This window comes from Perognathus longimembris, chromosome 5 (assembly GCF_023159225.1).
Source record: "Perognathus longimembris pacificus isolate PPM17 chromosome 5, ASM2315922v1, whole genome shotgun sequence".
Lineage (NCBI taxonomy): Eukaryota > Metazoa > Chordata > Mammalia > Rodentia > Heteromyidae > Perognathus > Perognathus longimembris.
Window position 1 is genome coordinate 41,339,054 of NC_063165.1, and position 26,622 is coordinate 41,365,675.

Here is a 26,622-nt window from a genome sequence, read left to right on the forward strand (position 1 = left end):
TTACTGTAGTTTCTAACTGTCCTAAGAAAAATGGCTTTCAGCAAAAAATAGATATGACCTACCAAAAGACAAGAAATAAACACTCTGAAAAAATAAATGAACCATCAGAACAAGACATAGAGAACAAGACGTCAGAACATGACATAGAGTTGTTGGAACTATCAGAGAATTTTAAATAATGTATGACAATAATGTCTCAGGCTCTAGCATTCAGCATCAATTTTTTTTAGCAGAGACAGAAAAACTCTAAGATTCAAAATAAAAATGCTAGAAACCAGCCAGGTGCTGGTGACTCACACCTATAATCCTAGCTATTCCGGAGGCTGAGATCTGAGGATTGTGGTTCAAAGCCAACTCTGGGCAGGAAAGTCTGTGAGACTCTTATCTCCAATTAACCACCCCCAAACCAGTAGTGGAGCTGTGGCTCAAAGTGGTAGAGTGCTATCCTTGAGCAAAAAAGCTTGTGGACAGCACCCAAGCCCTGAGTTCAAGCACCACGACCAACAGCAATAGAAAAAAAACAATAAAAAGCTAGCAATCAAAATCATATATTAATGGAAATGAAGAGAGTTTTTATTGTACTTATCCCTACATGAAACAGCTAAAGAAAGAATTAAGTAACCTGAAAATAGGATAATGGACACTACATTAACTGTAAAGTAAAAAGGAATGAGGGAAACACAACAGCCTATCTGAGATTTGGGAGGGAGGCAGTAGGAAACAACACCAGCATGACTGGAAACTTAAGAGAATGTGAATGGCAGGTGAAAATATTTGAACCAATAGGAGGTAAAGATATTCCAAAATTAGTAACAAAACATATAAACATATAGTAGATCTTTGGTTATCCATAAGTCTATATGGTTCTAGGTAGGTCACTATTGAGGAAAAGCTTTGAATGAGTTTAAACACAACTGACGATAATGTGGGACTGACAGCTTTTACAAATCCACTGAGCAGTGGAATCTGCACCTGGGAATTAACTAGGTTTTGGCTCTGAAATTTCTTTTAATTTTTTTTTTACATTTATTTTTTAACTGTGCTTGATCAAAACTCCAAGTAATCAATCTGCGAATAAGACAAACTTACTTCATTCCCAAGCAGCTTCAGCTTATTAAACAAGGGAAGCAAGCCAATGAATCAGCAAACCACACCAAGGTATATCATATTCAAAAACTGAAAACCAGAGATAAAATCTTAAAAGGCAGCGGAGGGGAAAAATCTCATACTACTTAACTATTGTGGGCTAAATATGTTCCTCCAAAGTTCATGTTAAACCCTAACTCCTTGAGTGTCTATATTTGAGAAGTGTGTAAAAATAATTCAATACAGAAAAGTCAGTCTAAAAAGACATTGGCTGTCTACACAAAAAATGAATTTCACACATACCTCATGCCATATGCAAAATTAATTCCAAATGGACTACAGCACTTGTTATGGTTTGAATCTGAAATGTCCCTCACAGGTCTTGTGAGGATAGGGCCACAGGTCTCACACCATAGGCCTCACAGACAAGTGACTGGCTGAAGACTACTCACCATTTTCTTCAGTCTCTTCTCTTCTCGTTTTCTCTGAAGCTGAGCTTCCTTCTCTTCTGCCTCCTTCTTCTGACGTTCTTCCTCTTGGGCCTTTAACTGAGCCTGATTAAGGACAGTAATGCAGAAAAATCAGAACACCCCATTTGCATAGGAAAAAGATCTTCTGTATTGACATGGGTCAAGCATCAACCATAACACCTGCTTTGTCTCTGAAATAAACCTGTCCTTTGTGGTTAAAAGTAGAAAACCCAATCAACATGTGGTGAATTATATAGCTTAAAAGTTTTCTCCAAAGGGTGACATTGACATTGAGATGCATTGTACTTATAAACTGATTTGTTGAATGGTAGCCCTTTTGTACACTTTTTAAAGAATACAAATATAAGTAAAATTTTTCTCCTTGAGGTGAAACTGTGCATGAATAAGACCATTTCTCTTTCATTGCAAAAGTGTGTGTGTGTGTGTGTCTGTATAGCAGTAGCAGGGTTTGAACACAGAGTCTTTTTTTTTTTTTTTTTGGCCAGGCCTGGGCTTGGACTCAAGGCCTGAGCTGTCCCTGGCTTCTTTTTGCTCAAAGATAGCACTCTGTCACTTGAGCCACAGCACCACTTCTGGCCGTTTTCTATATATGTGGTGCTGGGGAATCGAACCCAGGGCTTCATGTATACAAGGAAAGCATTCTTGCCACTAGGCCATATTCCCAGCCCGAACACAGAGTCTTGCTTGGCTTATTTGCTTATGGCTGGTACAAACAAGAACAGCTGGCTCCAGGTAAAAACCAGGCTGGAGGCGTGGCTGAGGTGGTAGAGAGCTAACTATGAGAAAGTAAGTAAAGTTTCCCTTTGCGAACTCATTAGGTCAAACATCTGCCAATAACACTATTCTTGGTCATGTGTGAATATCCCAGTTTTCTTTTTGCAGTGTGGATCATGTCAATGTCCTTCCTACAGGTGAGTAGGCCAAAAGCTATTTCAAAGTTGATCTAACTCTGTTACCACAGGAGGCTGAACAAGCTAACTTTCATTTTTTAAACTCTAGACAACACATTTTTTGCCTCAGTTTGCATTTTGAATTTTATTACCAATTTCTCTTCATCTTGTTTTTTCTTCCTTTCTGCCAAGATCCGCCTACGTTCAGCACGTTGAACTGCTCTCTCTTCCATGGCTAGAAAATAGTAACATAATTTTAATAGACAAAAATATGAGGAGCACTGCAAGAAAACTTTCTATGACATAGTGGCATTTAGGGTTAGAATTTGAGTTTTCTTATAAATTGAATGTTCACTATCTCAGAAGAAAATTAAACATATGAAGCATATACATACTACAGGTTAAGACCTGTAATCTCATCCCAAGCTATTTCACCATCCTCAGCAACGATAAGCAATTTATAGATTATGTTTTTATTAACATTTGTTTTAGAATAATGTAAATAATGGTTTAAATAAGAGAATGTGCCTGGATGATAGGAGTTAAGTGTATGAAACTCAGAGACTAAAATTGTAATTTAAGTATACCCTTTGGTGATAAATTTAGTTTCAGGTAAAAAAAAAGATTTTGAGAGTCAAAATATTCCTTAAATCCCATGTTAAATGAACCATTGTTTTTCTACAAGTCACTGTCTCTGCATCTGTAGACGCAAGAACAAACTGAAGTTTGGGGTCATGATGAATACATTTTAATAGAGCTTTAGGACCCAGCTATCCAGATGGGCAGGAAATGGAAGTCTACCAGGCATTTGAGAACTGGCATTGGAACAAATTTGAGTGTCAGACTCCTGTTCTTGACAGTCTATTAAATATCGATCCAAATGAAACAAATGCGCAAGATGGTCTGATAATATGACTCTGTAATCAGTCAAAGCTTTCACAGAAAGGAGGGGCATGGGTAGGAAAAGGATCAAGTTCTGCTCACCTAAGCCAGCCAAGAGTTTCTTTCCTTGGGCCATGTTGCAGAGAAGGGATTTTAGGCCTAAGTTTTAAGAATTAAAAAACAAAAGCCTCACCGTGCTATTTCTCCCAGACATTAAGCGCCAGCCGTGGTACCACAGAGGGTGGCAGTGCGACTGTCCTTAAGGAGGCAGAAATAGACTAGAGGATTAAAGTGTGAGAGCCCAGAGAAGCAGCGACTCGGCAATATGCCCTTTCTCCATCTTTTCTAGATAAAAATCATTAAAGGCTACTTGAAAAATAAGACAGGGATTCTAAAATAGCTAAGTCCTCGATCAAACAATAATTTAAAAAAATGTATTGCACTGAACTAGGCATTTCCTGGTCAGCGTTAGTAGTGGGCAAAGGCAGCATAAGCTGCTGGATGTAAATGGCCAGTCTCTTCACGGACAAGAGCAGATTGCAGGCTCACTGTCCTTAGGATGTTGTTACTTCTTGTAATCTTACCACAGGAAGACAGACCAATTTACAAACCACAACACAAAAGTGTAAACCACCATTTGCAAACATGCACGGTAACATGCACTAAGTTTATGATAATATAAATTAACAGACTTACTAGGTAGGCTCTAAGGAATGCCTATAATATCATAGAATTGTTTCATCTTAAAAACCATGTTTTCTATGTGCATCAAACTAAAATTTCTCATTTGTAGATTTCATTATTAAAGTCCTACTATATAGGTATAACTTGTTATAAAAGGAAATAACGGTGGGTAGTAGTGAGAGGGGATTGAGCTGGCAGTGAGGATAAATAAGGTGGAATACTGTCAAAACCGATGATTTGCAATACTATGAGGATAGAACAAGGAAGCTTGAAGATGCTATCTTTTGGAGGAAGGGGGCAGGGAGTGAGAGGGGGTGAGGCTGATTGGAATACAGTGCAAACATGTATGAATATGTAACAGTGACCGCCCCTTAAATAAACTATTAAAATATAAAAATGACAAAACAATACAATATGTAGGAAATTAACTATACAACTTGGGGGAGCACTGGGGGGGGGAAGAAAAGTGGGAGAAAAATGAGGGAGGGGGTAACAAGTTTGATAAGAAACGTACTCACTACCTTATGTATGTAACTATAACTCCTCCGTATATCACCTTAACAATAAAATTAAATTAAAAATGGTAAAAAAGAACTTGAATTTCTATGAGCTGATCAATATTTAAGCATTAACAAGAAAATAGAATGATCTTTACAAATGTTTAGTTGTAACCATTTGGTGTGATCATTTGTGTTGTTTGTGCATTCTTTTTAGTGGGCTCTCTGAGCATTCTGTTCCTCCCATATCTACCCATCTTAGATACTGACCAGGTTCTATTAAGTCTCAAAAACCTACAAACTATCAGGATCCAGTCCTAGACATCTATGCTAGGAGAGAAGATAACCACCAAGAAAGCTACCATCAAGACCGTCATGCCTTTTAGTATAGGATGGGGTGCTATCGTCTGCTTTGTGGTTTTTTGGGGTTCAGAAAGAGAACTTCGGGAATCATTTCTAGAATCTTCAGTCCCAGGAGAAATAACAGATGAACTGGAAGAAAAGAAGGTAGGGGGAAGGAAAAGAATTTAGATCCACAACTATTATCTTTCAAAGCCTTTGCATCTGAGGAATTCAAAGCAGTTAAGAACTTATGTTAATCCTTCCTTTGTGATATAACTATGGGTTATTATATCTGAGTTATACACTGGTGTAACAAAGCACAGAAGGGTCATGTGATGCTTGAGTCTACAATGGGAGTCAGGTGCTCTGACTCCTGTCGTAATGTTTCTAATGAAAGTTATCACCATTTCTTATCCTGCCACTTGTCATACATCATGTGTACATCTCAAGCACCTCTGAAACCATTTTAAATAACTTGAGAAATTTGGACTCATTTCAGAATAAAAAAAGTTTAGTGCTATCCCAAAGAACTAACATTTCAAGCCAGGAGATGGGCTATCCCAGAAGCTATTCCATGCGGACCTGGAGTTGTCTTTCTTGGCTTCTCAACATTAAACATAATCAGAAATCTAGTGAGAGCAAGTATTTTTAATTCTTCCACTGGATAGTTACTGAGCTCCTCTGACAAAGGGACACACAACCCAAATGCCAACTGTGTAACTGGCTCTTTACAGAGGTCACTTGCTTTCCATAATTGTTTAACCCTGCCATATACAAATCACAACTCACGAGGCTTCTCAGCTTCAGGTCATGGAGTTAAAAAACAGGGCAAGAAGGCTCAAGAGCCTCTTTATTTCCAAGTAAAAAAGCCCACAAAATATATCCAAAGAGTGATTTGCTACAGCAGACATACTTCAAAAGCTTTTGGCAGGTTCCTTTGGGTTCCTCTGCTCCTCTGGGATTTGACAGACGGCGTCTCTGTGCATGTGTGACTGCGGCGGCTCGCTCAGCTGCCCACCGAGCCTCTGCCAGCCGCTGGCTTTCCTTCAGCTCCAGAATGGTTTTCTGCTGCTCCTCAAGTTTCTTCTTTTGCTTCTCAATCAGCCGTTGTTGGTAGACATGGCGGCTCCGGAAATGCCCCAGGCAAACAGGTTCTTCTTCCTGGCTGCTGGTTCCAGGCTTCTCATCACCACCAGGCTGCTGAGAGATCTCAACATCCAGGGTCTTGTGCTGCTGAATATCTGGGCAACTCCCGCGGATATGTTGAAAGGGATCTTGCAAATTATCCTTTGTGGATCTTCCTAAGGGAGGGTGCAACATAGACCCACTGGTTCCCAAGGGTGGCTTTTCCCACAAAGGGGATCTGAGACCAGCAGTGACCTGAGAAAGAAAGAACACTTTATCACACAAGGCATTAAGAGTCAGCACCGTTTGGTTCAAGGGCACAATTGCCTATACCCCAGCTAGTTGCACTGTTCTACCAGATTGGTTATTTCAGGCCACTGGCCATGGCTCTCTGAGCCACCCCCAGCATGCTCAGTAACAGCAACTGTGTAAGTGGTTATTGTTAGCCCCAGCACAGAAAAACCCCATGGACACACAGCTATAGACAGCAAAAGTAGTTTATTGCCAGCCGAGGCTGACAAGGTCACCTCTCCCACAGGAGAGGGAGAAATGGTGCCCGTCCTTTGTTTAGGGCCAAATTTATAGTCAGGCACCAGGGGCAGGAACTGAGTGAAGTCCTCTGTGTGCATGCGCAGCAGGACGCTCAAGATGGCACATAGCCAGGATGGGCTTTTCTGACTTTAACAGTTATAGTTAGGCAGCATTCCCTGATGCAGCTGGGAACTAGGGGTAAAACATGGCTCTGGTAAGTGGGAGGAAAGGCCAGGGCTGAAGGCCAGTTATAGTTAGGCCTGGCCAGATCAGCTGGTTTTGAGGGAAGGGTTGAGGAACTGAGATGGAGGACATGCTAACAGTATAGCTGTGAGAATCATCGTCCTGGGCCAAGACACATTGATCAAAGGTTCTCTTAGGAATATCTAGTTTGGACAGGTAATTTATGACTTGGGTACTCTTACTTCAGGTACATATTATAGATATTTTAAAATGTAAGAGTTGGTTGAAGTTTGTGACAAAGGACTTATTCTTTCTCAAGAATTTTTGACACAAATCAAAAGAAACTCTGGCTTTTGTTGTTGTTTATTTTAAAGTCTGAGACCAGGACTTAAACTTGTATCTGCCACTTTCATTCATTGGCTAGTGCTCTATCAACTGAGCCTTGCCTCCAACCCCAGAAGTTCTATTCTATAAATTACTTTAAATTACTAGTAAATTACTGCTTTGATACAGTACAGGAGATTTATTCATTTCAGCATCAAGGCCTGGCTTCTAGCCACTAGCAATTCTTGAACTATATGTAGGAAGTATGTAGAAGGATTACTAGGCAAATATCTCTTACAGAAAAACAAGATTACTTAAATATTTTGCAAAAGCATATAGGTGAATACTTCTAATGAAGCTTCATTGCATAAAAATTCATAGACTGAGGTATCAAATTTGATTACAAGTGAGAGTCAGCAGGAAAGGAAATAAGCATTTTAATAGACAAAACTTACCCTGGCTAACATGATGTCAAGTTAAAATAGCTCCTCTAGAATGATTTAATTTCATGATTTATGGTCTGAATAGCTGCTATTTCTTCTACCTGCACTAGCACTAAGAGAAAAACACTAGTAGCTACTTAGTATCAGAACACTAGGAAAAATAGGAGGTGCTATTTAGTATCAGAAGCTTCAGCTTGAACAAGGTGTCATAGCAGGTACTCAAAACTATTTCTCATAGTTTCCATAAACTTAGCTGAGAGATTTGATATGTGGAAACTGAAATGGAAAAGACTTTTAAAAATAACCTTTTATTTCAGAAATGTCAGTGGACATTTATTCATGGGAACACCCACTTATGAAATTTAGCATCAAGCAGGGCAGATGTTTTAGGCTCTTTTAAACTTTACAGTAATGACATGTTATTAACCCAGCAAGACTATGTAAAAAGCCTTGAGCACAGCAACAAGATTTCTTTTAGATCATGGTAACTTTCTAAAGTAAAAATGAACGAATGAAAGAAAAGCTTAATGGTACAGATTGTACTCAACTGAAATGGAGTGAACAGCCTGGCCTAATTAGAGAAAATCACGTATGGGCTAACTGGTAATTTTCAAACATTTTATGGCATGTGTGTTTTTAGTATATGAATTGCTACAGGTAAATTAATGAGTATCTAACTAAAGATATTATTTTAATGGTTTACATTCTGGAAAAGATTTGGTTTACCTAGTAACTTATGGAGTCTATTGTAGTCTCTATTTTAATTTATTCTATTTTTCTTACAATATTATCTTTTCTTGATAAACATTTTTGTCTTTGATTTGATATTTGGAAGGTTATTTTTTTTACTGAAGTCTAAATATACATACAATACTTTTTATGTTTTTCACAGTAAGAAATATTCTACTGGCTTTTGTCACTTCAAAATAATAATAGTGGAACTTCATGGGAAAAATGTACCACTCAGTTATTTCTAAGATAAAAATCTATCTTAGGACTCATGGGGTCAAAATTATCTAACTGACATAAAGGTACATAAATTGCCTAAGGGAAAGGACTAAAATGTCATTATATAAGTCCCCATAGCATCCTTGTGATCTCCCTTTACTGAGAGACTAAACTTAAATTAAAACCAGTTCCATGCTAGCAGTATCAGGGTAAAAAGCCAGGCTGAAGGCCTCTGGCACATTTGAGTTAAGTGCTAACAGCGTCACTAGGCAGGTGGAGGTAAGAGGGTAGAAGGTTGTCTCCAACTTGTCTTTATAAGGGAAGTCACCGCCTCGCTAAACAAGGAAAGAACAATCAGGAAAGAAAAGGTCATGGTAGTAATGTTATAAAAATTAACAACTGTGCATAGTATCAAATGCCGCACATAACAAAAAAAACAAGTGCCAAAATGGAAATAACGATTTCAGTATAGATATATATTTAAAGCATCAATAATCTTAAAAATATAAAAAGCTCCTACAAATAAGAAAAGCCTATGAACCCAGAAGGAAAATGGGCAAAGGATGTGAGGAGACAAGTTAGTATGTTTCTATGTCTTTCTACATGATATGTACCCATATATTTATATGCCAAATATAAAAATATTTAATTGCATTAATAGTCAAAGAAATACAAATAATGAAGCAAGATTCAGAAGAAAATAGAATATGCTTTCTATTTTTCAAATCTTTATCCTAAGTAAAAGCATCGTGGGTACACACAAAAATTTAGCTATTACTAAGATGTTCACGGAAGAAGAAGTACCTTAAATCCTAGTAGCAGATGAGTTAAGTCAATTCTTGCTTATGGTTCACTATAGAACATCACTAGTCATTACCAAATGATAACATAGCACAATAGTCCATTAGGGTAGCACTCAGGTTCACCTGTAGAACTTAAAAAATTCAGGTGCCCCATAACTAGAAATTCTTATTTAGTAGGCCTAATTCTGAATTACACTTTCAGTGGAGAACTACTGTAAGTATTGAAAGTTCTCATATTATATTTAAAAAGTTTAAATTATAAAAATAATTACATTTATATTAAAAAATAAGTGAGGCACCATGGCTCATACATGTAATCCTAGCTACTTTAGAGGTATAGATTGGGATGATCATGGCTAAGACCATTCCAGGCAAAAATAAGTTGAAGAGACCCTTTCTCAATGGAGAGATAGACATGGTGCTGGCTTCCTTTTATCCTAGCTATAACAGGAAGCATAAAAGAGGTGGATCACAAGATCACAGCCTACATGTGTACATGTTCGGAAAGACTCTATCCTGGAAATAACCAGTACAAAAAAAATTGGCATTTTGGCTTAGCAGTTAAGAGTGCTTGTCTGGAAAGTTCAATGCCTTGACTTCAACCCGCCAAAATCATAAAAGAGTAGATTGTTATACTTCCGTGTTATTAGTAGTTAACTCTAAATGATGAAATTATGGATTCTTGTTCTTTTTCTTCTGTGATTTTTTTTCCCTATCAAATTGCTACTGTTAGAACATACGACTTTTCTGACTGGAAAAATTAAAAAAAAAAATCCCATTGTCATTTAGAAAAGTGTAGAGATCAAAGATGAAGCATTCATCAGTTACAAACAGTGTTTTATGTATCTCTTCCTAAAGTAGTCTTTCATTAGCAGTTTAAAATTCCTTCCTCAAATTATGTCAAACTATTCCAAGGTGGATATGTGATTATAAAAAGAAAATTCAGTTAAAAAAATAAACACTGCCTTGAAAGGTAACCTCTGTGCACTGTCATACCCTAATCTTTTTTTTTTTTTTTTTGGCCAGGCCTGGGGCTTAGACTCAGGGCCTGAGCACTGTCCCTGGCTTCTTTTTGCTCAAGGCTAGCACTCTACCACTTGAACCACAGCGCCGCTTCTGGCCGTTTTCTGTATATGTGGTGCTGGGGAATTGAACCCAGGGCCTCATGTATACGAGGCAAGCACTCTTGCCACTAGGCCATATCCCCAGCCCCCCATACCCTAATCTTTTAACAGCCTACACCAGGCAATCTGGCCATGGCTGTCATACCTCAGGTTATAAACATGTAGGAAGACTAAATGAAGAAAAACAATATACCTTTCCACTCCCTACTGGTAAGCCCACCATGGCCGTTGCCTCTTCCTGTGGATGGATGTCTGGCAACCCACTGGTACTGAGTTTTCCTAGAGACGCTGCTTTCAGCAGCTCATCCATTTTCTTCCTAGTTTCCTCTTTTGCACGAGCCAAGTCTCTCTTCATGACCAGGGCACCACGCCAATGCTGCCATTCCGCAAAGCAACGTCGAAGAACTTGTTTCCGGTTATACTCAGTGGCCAGTTGTTGCTTTCTAAGCGGCAAAACACTTCAATTAAAATAAAGAAGCAATATTTGATTGATAATATAAGTGAACCACAAGACCAAAAGAGGACCAAAAATGCTCTATCTTAACTCCAGCTTACCTTTTTTGGGTTTTTGTTGTTGTTGTTGTTCTGTAACTGGGACTTGAACTCAGGGCCTGGCTCCTGTCCCTTAGCTTTCTTACTCAAGGTTGGTGCTTTACCACTTGAGCTACAGCTCTACTTTTTGCTTTTTAAGAGACTCATATATTTTCCTTCCCCAGCTTTAAATCACGATCTTCAGATCTCAGCCTTCTGAATCGCTAGGATTATAGGTGTGCGTGGCCACTCGTTTCTGATTCAGCTTACTTTTTTTTTTTTTTGCCAGTTCTGGGGCTTGAACTCATGGCCTGAGCACTGTCCCTGGCTTCTTTTTGCTCAAGGCTAGCACTCTGCCAACTTGAGCCACAGCGCCACTTCTGGCTTTTTCTATATGTGTGGTGCTGAGGAATCGAACCCAGGGCTTCATGTATATGAGGCAAGCACTCTTGCCACTAGGCAATATTCCCAGCCCCTCAGCTTATCTTTTATATGAAACTAAATGGAATAATTTAAAACATTCTCTAGTACAAAGAATCTCTTCACAGAAAACATCAGTATGTCCAGACATTCTTTTAAGTAGAGTGACTGCTCTGTTCTATTTTTTTCATGTCACAAAGACATATTAAATGGTTTTTATAACTATAAAATCATTTCTGCAGGTTTTGTAGGGAAAGAAACCCCGAAGTAGGTATATGAATATTTTAAGAGGAATGCATGAAGGAAAGAAACATTCATTTAGTGTGTATATATCTAAGAAATAAATGTTTAGGAAAAGAGCAGGAGACAAAAATATATCATTTAATAAGTGTTGTCAATTAAGAAAGTTGAAGTCATGCAGGTGGCTTATCCCTAAACCACCTGGGAGGCTGAAAACAAATAGGTTGTGGTTCTAGGCCAGCCTGGGCAGAAAAAGTCCAGGAGACTCTGTCTTTTAAGGGGAAGCTGAATGAGGTGGTATGTGCCAAGTGATACCAGCAATGAGGGGAAGTGGAAAGTAGACACTTGCATCTCAAGTGCACACCTGGGAAGGAACAGAGACCCTATCCTTAAGCCAAATAAACAAACAACTGGTGAAACACATTGCTGGAAGTGTGTTTCATCAGTCTCTAGCCAGTCCAGTAAGTACATGGCCCTGTGTTCAAAACCCCAATACCACTCCACAAAGAAAAAAAAGTCAAGATCAAATTCTGAGGGTAGGTCCTGTGAAACAAAGATTTATTCAGGAGAAGAATCACTAAACAGAAGGACTAATTTACCAAATCTGAATAAATGAATTGAATATATAAATAAATGTCTGGTGAAAATGGAACATAATAGTCACCTAGCTTTTTTTTTTCCTCTGCAAAATTCACACAAACATGAGGAGACTGGACTGAGTGGACTGGAAAGTGGAATCGCTCCCTTCCCAGCATGAGTCTTCATCAGGAGACCCTGATGGCAGCCAATCGAGAATTCAAGCACAGAGACTTACCTACCTGTGAATGGTTATTAGCCCTGCCAGCTTGAAACTTATGTGGTATTGGTGATCAGTGCAGGGTTTTAAATCTACTATGGTTTAGCTGCCCACGTGATTTTATCTTGTGAAGGAGACTGGCAGTTTCTCTGTAACACTGCTTGAAGATCCATTTTTGTTAAACGTATAAGATGCCTCATTCTCCTCATTGAAGTCAGGTCAATAAAATAATGATGTTCTTAGATCCATGAGTCAGAAGCATAAAGATCTTAATGCTTACATAATTGTTTGGATTGCCACTCTCATTTCAGTTATACTGTGACTTTGATGTGAGTTGAAACAAAGAATATAGCCAAAATAAGCTTAACAAATCTTCACCCTTAATACCAAAGATGTACTCTGATATTTCCATTCTAATCTAGTCTGAACTTAGCAATTCTGCTGCTATCACTTGAATGTACCCTCCAAAATAAATGCTGAAATTTCAGCCTTATTGTAATAACATGAAGCGAAAGGTAATTAGGGAGCTGAGACTGAAGCTCTATGCTCTAGCTTGCCTAATTTGTAAAAAAAAAAAAAAAAGTAATTAGGTCAAGAGGGCTCTGCTTTCATGAATAGATAGATTAATGCTGTTATCTTGGGAGTGAGTTCCTGATAAAAATGATAAGTTTGGCCTGATTTCCCAGTTCTGTCTGTGTGTGCTTGTTTGCCTTTTTACCAATGTTATGACATAGCACATTGGCCCTTGGCACATGCAGGTATTATGTTTTTGGACTTTCCAGCCTTCAGAACCATGAGCCAAATAAACTTCTATTGTTCACATATTAGCCAGTTCTAGAATTATGTGACAGCAGAAAACAGATTGAGACATCTGTTATTCAAATATTTCATTATATTTAATTGATCTTCATAATGCACTGAACTCAATAAATACTTTTTGATTGATAGTTTTTGTAATAAAAGTTTTTAATAAAATAAATTCTTGTATATTCTAATTCAGTGAGAATAAATTAAGTATCTGAGGACTGACAGACCTTGAAATACCATTTTTAGAGTAAAAGTAAATTAGGTAGTAGGGCAGGGAACACCAAATTCTAAAAGTTCTGTTTAGAAATAAAGAAACAAAAGCCCTATGATACTTTTCTCAAGTGAGTAAAATTCATAAATTTCCCAAAGGCAGAAGTGTGTTGCTCTGTTTGATTAACATGAAATTCCATTTTCATCTATTAGCTCAGGAAGGAGTAGTACCAAATTTACCTGATGTATTTTAATTTCATGTTTTTATAGCCAAAAGCAGCATTGGGGTTTTGACAGGGAGATAATTTGGACTCTATACAAGGCCAAAGAGAAAAACATTTCTGCACTTACAACAAGAGTGAAAATTTAATAAATTGGTAAAGCAGGCCTGTTCACTACAGTGCTTGGAGCCTTCTCCAAAATGGTTGTGCAGGAGGTTTGGAAATGTAGAGAATATGTCCTTATTTGTGGGCCAAGGTGGAAGGGTGGGAGAAAGAAGCCAAGGATCCTGAAATAAAGCTGGCCCTGCTCCTCCTCCGTTGAGATGTGCTTTAGTGGTGGCAGTGTCTCACGTATACCAACTTCTGTGCTTTTAAGAAAATGACACAAAACATAACTATTTGCGAAAAGGGCAATCTCATCTACATGTACTAAAACACAATTCACTTGGATAAATTCACCTAAAGAGGTTACCTAAAGAGGTAACTTCAGACCTAGTTCACACAAGATATTAACATTAAGGGGAGGAAGATGGCGCCGCCACAGTAGGGAAGCACCCCAACTCGCTCCAACTGACTAGTGAGCTGGGAACTCCAGCACCCAACACCCCATCAAGAACCCAGCAAAACCAGCAGCCAGAAGCAATAGAGAAACGCAGGAAACAAAAAAGAACAAAAAAAGAAGAGCCTATAACCTGCATGGAGCCAGAAAATCTCTGGGGTACCCTCCCCCCACCCATCGACCCTGGCCCGAATAGGGCCAGGCTGGGAAAGGGGACCCGGCGCCAACAAACCAACTGTCGAAAAGTCACCCAGGAGCGCAGAGTCCAGACAGCAGGACTCCATGGACCCCAGGGGGTGCACGAACCCATCGAGACAGACGGCGGCTGAGGGGAGGTACGGGACCGCACGGCTGGGATCGGACATGAGCAGCGGGGGAACCAGGCAGTGCAGAAGGGGAGAGCCGGGGCCGCCACCACCAAACGACTGATCGCCACACCCCAGCACCCCACCCCTGAAGGGCCAACAGCAGCGCAGGGACACACACACAATCCAGGACCAGTAAGTTCCCCATTACCCCCTCCCCCAACGGGAGACCAGCTATCAGAGACCCAAACCCTACAAAGAAGCTAGAGTTCACTCCCTCCCCCTCCCCACCCCAAGGGAACAAAGAACCCCCAAATCAGGGGGCAAAAAAGTCCCTTCAGACTCTGGGAGGACACAGGAGCTAGCAGGGGCGGAGCAGCGCCAAGGCATCAGAGGAGCCTGAACTGGCTGCACCGACCCCGCCCCCTCCCCAACAGGGGCCCGGGGACTGGCAGGCATTGGAAGCCCCACCTGAGGTGCCTGAGCCTGGCGGACTTTTTCAACAAAAGTCACAGGCGCGCTGGTGAGCAATACCAGCCCAGCAGGGACACCTGGGCCTGATCACACTCCCCCCTCGCAGCTGAGGTGCAGAGTCTGTGGGCACCAACCCGCACCCGGACACTTGATCCTACTGGGGCCCACACATACCGCCCCCCACAGCAAACTCGTAGGAGGGCACAAGCACACCCCAACAACCCGGGGCCCGATCTGGTAGGTGCACTCCACACAGGTGGGCAGGGCCCCCCAGCGGCAGCGCCCACTCTGATAGGCACACCCTCACAGGAGGGCAGAGCCTCCCAGTGGCAGCGCCCACTCAGATTGGCAAATTTCACACAATTGGGTGGGCCACCCCTCAACAACAACACCAGCCCCCGAGCAATCCACACAGAAGGGCGAACCGCATCTCAGGGGCAAGTCTCAATCTGAGAGGTGAGCACCTCTGACCAAGATACCGAGTGGAAAAAAGAACCAAAGAAGAGAAAAGCCTCCATGCCACGCTGAATCAGTGACCAGCAAACCCCCATCAGGGGCACACTAGGGTCAGCACAACACAGCGGCAGGACACTATCCCACAGAGAAAGACACAGAACCTACCCACCCCCAAGTGCAGTGAAGGTGACCACCTCGGCAACAACCGAGATGGTCATGCTCACCCATTGGCCAGCAAGGTTCAACAGTCAAACTCAAACCCAGAGCCAGGACACAAACAAGTCTCCCACTGACGGACCAGTGGGAACCAGCACAAAGCCAAACCAGGGAAGCTACCCACAGATCTCCAGATGTGCAAATCAAAGAAATATAACAAATTTCATCAAATGGCAAGCCATCTCGCCAGCTCCAAAAAGCAGCACGACTGAAGAGGAGATGGAGAATAAAAAAACAACTGAGGCTATGTTAGCAGAAATGATGGAAAGTCTCAGAAACGAAATCAGAAAACAATTCCAGGAGTTTAGAGTGGAAGTCTCGAAGGACAACCAGGAAGCCAAGAAAGAAATGGAAGCAAAAATGGATACAGTGCAAACCTCCGTTAAAGAAGTTCTTAACAACCTGAGAAGTGAAATGCATGAAAAAAATAGATTTAAAATACAACTCTTTAAAGGAAGGAATTTCCATGATCACAGCTGATCTGGCAACCATAAATAGCTCTCTGACATCCATAAACTCCGCACTTGAATCCACAGCACAAAGAATGGACCATATTGAAGCCAGAATCTCTCTCTTGGAGCCAGAATCTCTCTCTTGGATGATGATGCAGCCGATAAGAACCAGAAAATTACCATTCCAAGAAATGCTAAAGCTCCAGGGCAGACTAATCCAGGAGCTAGTGGACAAAGAGAAGAGATATACTCTGCGCATAATTGGAATAGAAAAAGGAGCCAAATACCAGAGCAGAGGACTTCAACATATCTTCAATAAAGTGATTTCAGAAAACTTCCCCAATCTCACAAGGGACCCCATCCAGGTAACCGAAGCCTATATGACACCTGGTAGACCAGACCCTAGAAAAGCCACGCCAAGGCACATAATATTCAAGACTTCAGATCTCAAGAATAAAGAGCAAATTTTGAATGCAGTGAAAGCGAAGAAAGAAATTTATTACAATGGGAAGAGGATCCGAATAACAGCAGACCTCTCCACACAAACCTACCATGTGTGAAGAGAATGGAAGAACACCATCCAAGTCCTACAGGCCAGCAATGGCCAACCTAGAATAAAATATCCAGCGAAGCTGGAGTTCATTCGATGGGAAAACCAGATCTTTCCATAGCAAAGAGGATCTAAAGGAGTATGTGAATAAAAAACCAGCCCTACAGTGAATTCTAAGAGGGAAGCCCCACCCAACAGAAATCGTACAGGACACACAGACAGAAACAGAAAGAAACTACAATAGCCAGAACCCAACAGAAAGAGCAGCTCACTTAAGACAAGAAAAATAAAGAGGAAAAACAGCCCAACAAGAAAATGGAAGGAGAAAAAACACTCTTATCCTTGATCTCTTTGAATATAAACGGTATAAACTCTCCGATAAGAAGGAGCAGACTGGCAGAATGGATCCGCAAACAAAAAGTTGCCATCTGCTGTCTACAAGAGACCCACCCTACAGCAAGGGATAAAAACAGGCTCTGAATGAAAGGATGGAGCAAGATCTTCCAAGCAAACACACCTACCAAAACGGCAGGAGTAGCCATCCTGATCTCAGACAAGCTGGACTTCTCATTAAAATCAACTCAAAAAGACAAAGAAGGTCACTACATTTTAATACAAGGAAAAATCCAGAATCAAGACATCATGGTGATAAATGTATACGCACCGAACAAAAGACGCCCTACATATGTCAAGCAAATTCTCACAGAACTACAGAACAAGATAGACCCAAACACAATCATAGTGGGTGACTTTAATACCCCACTCTCTCCAAGAGACAGATCCAACACCCAGAGGATTATAAGGGAGCTGAGGACCTAAGTAACACCATATCCCAAATGGATCAGAATCTTCCACCCTACAGAGACCCAATACACCTTCTTCTCAGCAGCCCATGGATCATACTCCAAAATAGACCAGGTCATAGCCCACACAAAGAACCTCAGCAAATACAAAAGTATTGACATCATCCCATGTATTATATCTGACCACAGTGGATTAAAGGTAACCCTCAATAACAACGGTTACCACAGAGGCTATACACATTCTTGGAGGCTAAACCCCACACTGTTATCCAACACTTGGGCCACAGACGAAATTAAAGATGAAATTAACAAATTCATAAGCCACAATGACAATGAAAATACATCACAAAGAAACCTATGGGACACAGCTAAGGCAGTATTGAGGGGCAAGATCATTGCCCTCAGCACTCACATTAAAAGAATGGAAACAGAGCAGGTGAATAACCTCACGATGAACCTAAAACAACTGGAGAAACAAGAAATGATCAAATCTAAAACGACTATGAGGAGAGAGATCACAAAGATTAAAGAAGAGATAAATCTGATTGAAAATAGAAAGACCAACAAGTAAATAAGACTAAAAGCTGGTTCTTTGAAAAAACAAATAAAATTGACAGACCCCTCACAAGACTTACAAAAAAAAGAAGAGACTCATATATGTAAAATCAGGGACTCCACCGGAAAAATAACAACAAGTACACACGATATTCAAACAATCATAAGAACTATTTCCAGAACCTCTACTCACTAAAAAACAATAATTTTACAGAAATGGATCAATTCTTAGAGAAGTATAAACTGCCCAAACTGAACCAAGAAGAAATAAACTAACTAAATAAACCAATAACTTACAGTGAGATAAAGGGGGTAATGAAGAACCTCCCAACAAAGAAAAGCCCAGGCCCAGATGGATTCACCAACGAATTCTATAAAACCTTTAGTGAGGGCTGGGGATATGGCCTAGTGGCAAGAGAGCTTGCCTTGTATACATGAGGCCCTGGGTTCAATTCCCCAGCACCACATATACAGAAAACGGCCAGAAGTGGCGCTGTGGCTCAAGTGGCAGAGTGCTAGCCTTGAGCAAAAGGAAGCCAGGGACAGTGCTCAGGCACTGAGTTCAAGGCCCAGGACTGGCCAAAAAACAAAAACAAAAAAAAAAAAACCTTTAGTGAGAGCTAATGCCAATACTCCTCAACCTCTTCCGCGAAATAGAAACAGAGGGAGAAATCCCAAACTCATTCTATGAAGCTAATACCATACTCATTCCCAAACCAGGCAAAGACCCAACAAAAAAAGAGAACTACTGACCAATATCACTAATGAACACAGATGCAAAGCTCCTCAATAAAATATTAGCTAACAGGATCCAGAAACTGAACAAGAAAATTATACATCATGACCAAGTAGGCTTCATCCCACAGTCACAAGGATGGTTCAACATTCGTAAATCAGTAAATGTAATTCACCACATAAACAGAACTAAAATCAAGAATCACATTATCTCAGTCGATGCCCAAAAAGCCTTTGACAAAATACAACATCCATACTTATTAAAAGCTCTGGAGAGAACAGGAATAGATGGAACATTCCTCAAAACAATAAAAGCCATATACAACAGACCAACTGCTAACATTATATTAAATGGAGAGAAACTTAAATCATTCCCACTAAACTCAGGAACAAGACAAGGATGCCCACTCTCCCCACTTCTTTTCAACATAGTGCTGGAATCCCTAGCCATAGCAATAAGGCAAGAGGAGGACATCAAAGGGATCCACATCGGCAAGGAAGAAATCAAGCTATCCCTATTCGCAGACGACATGATCTTATATCTGAAGGACCCAAAAAACTCAGTCCCCAAACTCCTACACCTAATAAACCATTTTGGCAAAGTAGCAGGATACAAAATCAACCCACAAAAGTCAGCAGCTTTTCTGTACACCAGCAATGTACAAGCAGAAAAGGAAATTATGGAAACAATTCCATTTACAGTAGCCAAAAAATAAATAAAGTACCTAGGGATCAACCTAACCAAGGTCGTGACAGACCTATTTAATGAGAACTATAAAAATCTAATAAGGGAAATCAAAGAAGACACAAGGAGATGGAAAGACCTCCCATGCTCATGAGTAGGCAGAATCAATATAGTGAAAATGGCCATATTGCCCAAATTGTTATACAAATTCAATGCAATACCTATCAAAATCCCAGCCACATTCTTCACTGAAATAGAGAAAGCAATCCATAAATTCATATGGAATAGCAAAAGACCTAGAATAGCCAAAGCAATTCTAGGCAAAAAAAAGCAGTGCAGGAGGTATCACAATACCAGACTTCAAGCTCTACTACAAGGCCATCATAACAAAAACAGCATGGTATTGGTATAAAAACAGATCGGAAGACCAATGGATTAGAATTGAAGATCCAGAAATAAAACCGCACTCTTACAGTCAGCTGACATTCGACAAAGGAGCTAAAGACATACAATGGAATAAACAGAGCCTCTTCAACTACTGGTGCTAGGAGAACTGGGCAGCCATATGCAGAAAACTCCAAGTAGACCCAAGCCTATCACCATGCACCAAGATCAACTCAAAATGGATCAAGGACCTCAATATCAGACCTGAATCCTTGAAACTACTGAAGGACAGAGTAGGAAAGATGCTAGAACTTACAGGCACAGGAAAGAACTTCCTGAATATAGTCCCAGGGGCACAACAAATAGGGGAGAGACTCGACAAATAGGACTACTACAAAATAAAAAGTTTCTGCACAGCTAAGGACATAGCCACCAAAATAGAAAGACAGCCAACCATATGGGAAAGGATCTTTACCAGCACAGCAACAGACAAAGGCCTAATATCTGTCATCTACAGAGAACTAAAAAAACTAAGCCCCTCCAAGCCCAGTAAACCAATTAGGAAATGGGCAAAGGAGATAAAGACAAACTTCACAAGAGAAGAGATAAAAATGGCAAAGAAACATATGAGGAATGTTCAACATCCCTGGTAGTAAAGGAAATGCAAATAAAAACAACCCTGAGATACCACCTCACCCCAGTTAGAATGGCCTATACTCTGAACTCAGGCAACAACAAATGTTGGAGGGGGTGCGGGGAAAGAGGAACCCTTCTCCATTGTTGGTGGGAGTGCAAATTAGTACAACCACTTTGGAGAACAGTATGGAGGTTTCTCAAAAAGCTCAATATAGACCTACCCTATGACCCAGCCATACCACTCTTAGGCATCTACCCTAAACAGAAAAACCCAAGATGTCAAAAAGACATTTGCACTTCCATGTTTATCGCTGCACAATTCACAATAGCCAAAATATGGAAACAACCCAGATGCCCCTCCACAGACGAATGGATCCAAAAAATATGGTACTTATACACAATGGAATACTACATAGCGATTAGGAATGGTGAAATATTGTTATTCGCAGGGAAATGGTCAGAACTCGAACAAATAATGTTGAGCGAGACAAGCCTAGAACACAGAAAACAAAGGGGCATGATCTCCCTGATATCTGACTGTTAACAAAGGGAGACGGAGAGACAGTAGAGACCAAGTCTGTGAAACCAAAAACTGCTTGTCAAATAGTATTCCCCACAGGATTGGGGCAGCGACCCAACAGTATGTAACTAAAACCAAATAATTACTCAACATATAAAGGTAAAAAATTGACCTCTCAGGGGAATACAATAGCTCAAAAGCTATGTATGTACGTTCATATAAGACTACTGTCGCCATATGGTCTAATATCGACATTACATTTAAAGCCCTAGGTGAACTTTCTTGGGTGTGGCCACGTGGCTACTGTATATGTTCTTGATACATTGTATATTGTATATATGTCTATCGGACCTAGAGAAGAGATAGAAAAACAGGACGTAATATATCACAAGAAATGTACACACTGCCCTACTATGTAACTGTAACCTTTTTGCACAACACCTTGTCAAAAAATTTGTATTCAATTAATAAACAAATAAATTTTTAAAAAAAAGCTCAATATAGACCTACCCTATGACCCAGCCATACCACTCCTAGGCATCTATCCTGAACAGCAGGTCCCAAGATATCAAAAAGACATTTGCACTTCCATGTTTATCGCTGCACAATTCACAATAGCCAAAATATGGAATCAACCCAGATGCCCCTCCACAGATGAATGGATCCAAAAAATATGGTACTTATACACAATGGAATACTATATAGCGATTAGGAATGGTGAAATATTGTTATTCGCAGGGAAATGGTCAGAACTAGAACAAATAATGTTGAGCAAGACAAGCCCAGAACACAGAAAACAAAGGGGCATGATCTCCCTGATATATGACTGTTAAGATGGGGTGATGGGGGCTGGGGATATGGCCTAGTGGTAAGAGTGCTTGCCTCCTATACATGAGGCTCTGGGTTCGATTCCCCAGCACCACATATACAGAAAATGGCCAGAAGTGGCGCTGTGGCTCATGTGGTAGAGTGCTAGCCTTGAGCAAAAAGAAGCCAGGAACAGTGCTCAGGCCCTGAGTCCAAGCCCCAGGATGGGGTGATGGAGAGACAGTAGAGACCAGGTCTGTGAAACCAAAAACTGCCTGTCAAATGGTATTTCCCACAGGATTGGGTCAGGGACCCAACATATAACTAAACTAAACAACTACTAAAACCAAACAACTACTCAACCAAAACCAAACAACTACTCAACATATAAAGGTCAAAAATTGCCCTCTCAGTGGAATACAATAGCTATGTACATTCATATAAGACTACTGTCGACATATTGTCTAATGTCGACATTACATTTAAAGCCCTAGGCGAATTTTCTTGGACATAGGCCACGTGGCTACTGTATATGTTCTTGGTACACTGTGTATTGTACATATGTCTACCTGACCTAGGGAAGGGAAAGAAAAACAGGGTGTAAGATATCACAAGAAATGTACACACTGCCCTACTATGTAACAGTACCCTTTTTGCACAACACCGTGTCAAAAAAATTTTATAAATAAATTACAAAAAATAAAAAACAAACAAACAAAAAAACATTAAGGGCAGAGTTCCCTTATGGAAAGTAGCCTGTCCCAATATGGTGACAAGCAAAAATGAGAACATTTATAGCAAAAGTATATAAATGGATCAACACAATTATATAACTCAAAGACGGTCTCTGCCAGACCTAAAAGGTTTCCATAGGAAGTTAACCATGAATTCTGCTATCCAAGATAAATACTTCAAGTGAGTGTTACTTTAGTGAGAGCTGCACAGTCTAGATCTGTGAAGTCGGAACATGAACCAAGTCTGGGACACTTGATGAGTGGTTGAATGTTTTGGATCTGCAGATTCATTCTCAAAAAGTAGTGATAAGAGTCAGGTGCGGGTGGCTCATGCCTATAATCCTAGTTACTCAGGAGGCTGAGATCTGAGGACTTTAGTTTGAAGCCAGCCTGGGAAGAAAAGTCCCTCTAAGACTCTTATCTCCAATTAACCACACAAAAACAAGAAGTGGTGCTGTGGTTCAAAGTGGTAGAGCTCTAGCCTTGAACAAAAGGAGCTAGCTAAGGCACAGCGTCCAGGCCCTGAATTCAAGCCCCACAACTGGCCAAAAAAGAAACAAAAAACAAAGAACAAAAAAAACAAACGAATGGTAGGTAGAGGCCTAGCCTACAAGATTTTTTTTTTCAAGAATCTAATTTAAAAAATCTGGAAATACAGAAAACAATTCAAATTGAAAGTAATAACTATCTCATAATATGACTACTAGATACCTAAAACATGTCTTGAATTTTCTTTAACAACAAAAAAAAGGGGGGGAATGGGAACCGATAAATAACCACATAACCAGTGATTTGACTGAATACCGAGATCTGATGTAAAACAAAATCTGCTGTGACAGGAACAGCTGCATGTGGGGTGAGCAGGTTTGGCAGAAATAGGAATGAGTAAGCTAATGCATTCAATAGTGCACTGGGTAGTCCCCTGGGAAAGAGTGGGAGATGGGCCTGTCTTAAAGAATTTTTAAAGTGAGCAAGGCAATGCCAGCCTGTCCTCCTGCCTCTCTGATAAATCTGTCAGGCTACAGATGCATGTGGCTCCTGGCCACTCACCTGGGTATCCAGGTGAGCACAGAGGGAAAGACAATTGAACATGATTAACAGTGGCACTCCAGAAATGATTGCCTCATAGAAAGCTAGAATCAGTGCTAGAAATGAAGAATACCCAACAACGAAGGATTATAGGACCAAAGAGTGAGAGGCTTGAGAGAAAAAAACACACAAAAGCATGTTCCAAAAAAGGGCCAGAACACTGCAACAAGAAAGTCAAGATTTTAATATAGAAGAAGAGGTGCTTCCTAGGAAAGAACTGGAAAGCCCAGTAAGCAGGCTCAAGAAAGTTTGGAAGAAGATGTTGAAAACAAATGCTTCTGGGCTGGGAATATGGCCTAGTGGCAAGAGTGCTTGGTTTATATACATGAAGCCCTGGGTTCAATTCCTCAGCACCACATATATAGAAAAAGCCAGAAGTAGCACTGTGGCTCAAGTGGCAGAGTGCTAGCCTTGAGCAAAAAAGCCAAGGACAGTGCTCAGGCCCTGAGTCCAAGCCCCAAATCAAGCCCCAGGACTGGCAGAAAAAGAAGAAAAAAAATAAAAGAAAACAAACACTGATTCTTCTCAGGTTTTGCTAGGGCTGATATAAATTTAAAGAGGAAGAACAGCAGAGAGAAGGAATGGAAGATCCCAAACCAGAGCTCAAATGTCAGAGTAACTGCCTCCCAAGCACACAAAGCCCTCAAGTTCAAACCCTAGGCAGAAAAGAAAGATCTAAAACTAACTTGCAAAGCTGCACATGCCAAACAAACTTGACAGTACAGTTAACATTGTGATATTACCATGTCAAAAAGTGCAAAGTGCTAGAATGTTGTTGCATATCTAAATAAATACATCCTCAGGCTTTGTAAATCTTTACTAATGTTGAAAATGCATTGTGGTGGTATATGCCTGTAGTCCCAGCTACTCAAGAGGGACAGACAGGAGGGACATGGTTTGATGTCAGTTTGATGTGAGAACCTATCTAAAAATAAACTGAAAGTAAAAGATCTGGGGATGTGGTTTAAAGGGTAGAGAAGAATAAGGCCCTCAGGATTCAATTCTAAGTACAACCACTCCTCCAAAAGAAAAGAAGAGAGATTATGATATTATATTGAAATTTTATAATAGCCCCATTAGTTATAAAAACTACTTTTAGAAAAGAGATGGGTAAGAATAGAATGAGGGAAAGCAAGATGCACTTTTGGAGTAGAGGTGAGCCCATGAGCGTAAGCTCATTAAAAATAATGGTGTAAAATTATGAATAATACTAAGAGATGTATTTGTGCATTTTCATGGACAGCATAGAAGAACAGAAAAAAAATCCCTGTAAGGTGGGCCTGGTACGAGGAAGGGACTAGAAAGAGTGCACCGTAGAGGGAAAAATCAGTAAACATGTAGCAGCTGGAGGATTTGGATTCGGCTGACATCTGGATAACATACATAATAAGTTCTTCCTTCCTTTAAATGTTTTTTGCATTTTGTTTTATGACGCCAAGAATAGTAACATAAGATCTACTTCGTTAAGAGTTTTTTTTTTTTTTTTTTGGCCAGTCCTGGGCCTTGGACTCAGGGCCTGAGCACTGTCCCTGGCTTCTTCCCGCTCAAGGCTAGCACTCTGCCACTTGAGCCACAGCGCCGCTTCTGGCCGTTTTTTCTGTATATGTGGTGCTGGGGAATCGAACCTAGGGCCTCGTGTATCCGAGGCAGGCACTCTTGCCACTAGGCTATATCCCCAGCCCCTCGTTAAGAGTTTTTAAGTGGAGCTGGGGATATGGCCTAGTGGCAAGAGTGCTTGCCTTGTATACATGAGGCCCTGGGTTCAATTCCCCTGCACCACATATACAGAAAATGGCCAGAAGTGGCGCTGTGGCTCAAGTGGCAGAGTGCTAGCCTTGAGCAAAAAGAAGCTAGGGACAGTGCTCAGGCCCTGAGTCCAAGCCCCAGGACTGGCCAAAAAAAACAAAAAAAAAAAACAAGAGTTTTTAAACATGCATTATATTTTTTCTGTATAGGAAGAATGTTAAATGATTTCAACAACATGGGCAATGAATGGGCCGTGGAATCACGAAGTGTTTTGTCACTGTGGTAAGAACTATGTTTCTACGACACATAATTCATTATAATCAATGTTCTCTCCTAACCCTGGGCATAGTAGGTAGAATGCTTAAAAACTGTCAAGTTAAATAACAAGAGAAAGAGTAACTGGGTTCTTCAGTCATTCTCTGGCTCATTCATTAGTCAACAGACACATATTTGGTATCTATGGAGGTACTGGAATTCACCTAGATGAGAGCAGGGAAGAAGGCCCTGGCTTGCTGATACTCAATCCTATGGCACTTCTTGGTTTCTGCTTGTGGTAGTCTTTGAACTTTTGCCTCTACCATTAGTATTCCAAATTTTTCTGAACAAAATCATCCAAATCAATTTCTTAAAACAATTCATAGAATAATGTATAATGTACAGGGAGCCAAAGATTTGGAGGAAAGTAGCACAAATGAAAGTCTGTGTGGAGTAAGTCCTTTATGTCATAGTTCCGCAGATGACCTGTTCTTTGTTAACTGTCATTCATATTTTGCATTCATTGCAATCTAAAGTAAATTACAAGATAGTTAAAAATATGGGTGTCTTAGGGCACCACAACCTGGATGCTATTTGTTTATCAAAGAAACAGTGTGATATAGGAAAAAGCATCAGACTCAGAATCAAAAAGATAAGGCTCTAGCTGGTTTGGATTAGGGCTCAAGCTTTGTGGTTAGGAGAGTCACTGTTCTCCCTGGGCTTTCCTTTGATCATCTTTAAAATCAAGGGCTGGATCAGATGTTCCTGTCTTCTTGCCTTAGAATATGTTTTGTTCTATAGCTTTGTAGTAAAAGTGAAAACTATTATCACTTACATTTTTTTAAATATGGCAGTTAAAAACCTTAGGACACACTCTGAACATTTAAAAACAGACACCTGGAGATAATTCACAGAAACTGATGAAAAGTTCTGACATCTTAAAATGGTGCATCATGTCATTATGAAATTCTCATTGAGTACTCTTATATTTAAACTGTTTATTGAAATGGAATCCTAAACTCTCTAGATTTTTCTTCTACAAGCTTCTTAGAGCATGTAAATCTCACAGGCCACTTTTAAATT

At 40.3% G+C, this 26,622-nt stretch overlaps 1 protein-coding gene across 2 annotated transcripts in view; it reads right to left on the reverse strand.

Annotated features, from left to right (window-relative positions):
* The window catches only part of Ccdc191 (coiled-coil domain containing 191), a 72,182-nt gene that overhangs the window by 10,054 nt on the left and 35,506 nt on the right, over positions 1 to 26,622 (reverse strand). For both annotated transcript variants that reach the window (XM_048346646.1, XM_048346645.1), the window contains exons 9-13: positions 10,547 to 10,796; positions 5,786 to 6,252; positions 4,910 to 5,022; positions 2,620 to 2,702; positions 1,539 to 1,640 (exon numbers count right to left, since the gene is read on the reverse strand). In XM_048346646.1, coding sequence (XP_048202603.1) covers positions 1,539 to 1,640; positions 2,620 to 2,702; positions 4,910 to 5,022; positions 5,786 to 6,252; positions 10,547 to 10,796 — 1,015 coding nt within the window. The remainder of the gene's footprint in view (positions 1 to 1,538; positions 1,641 to 2,619; positions 2,703 to 4,909; positions 5,023 to 5,785; positions 6,253 to 10,546; positions 10,797 to 26,622) is intronic.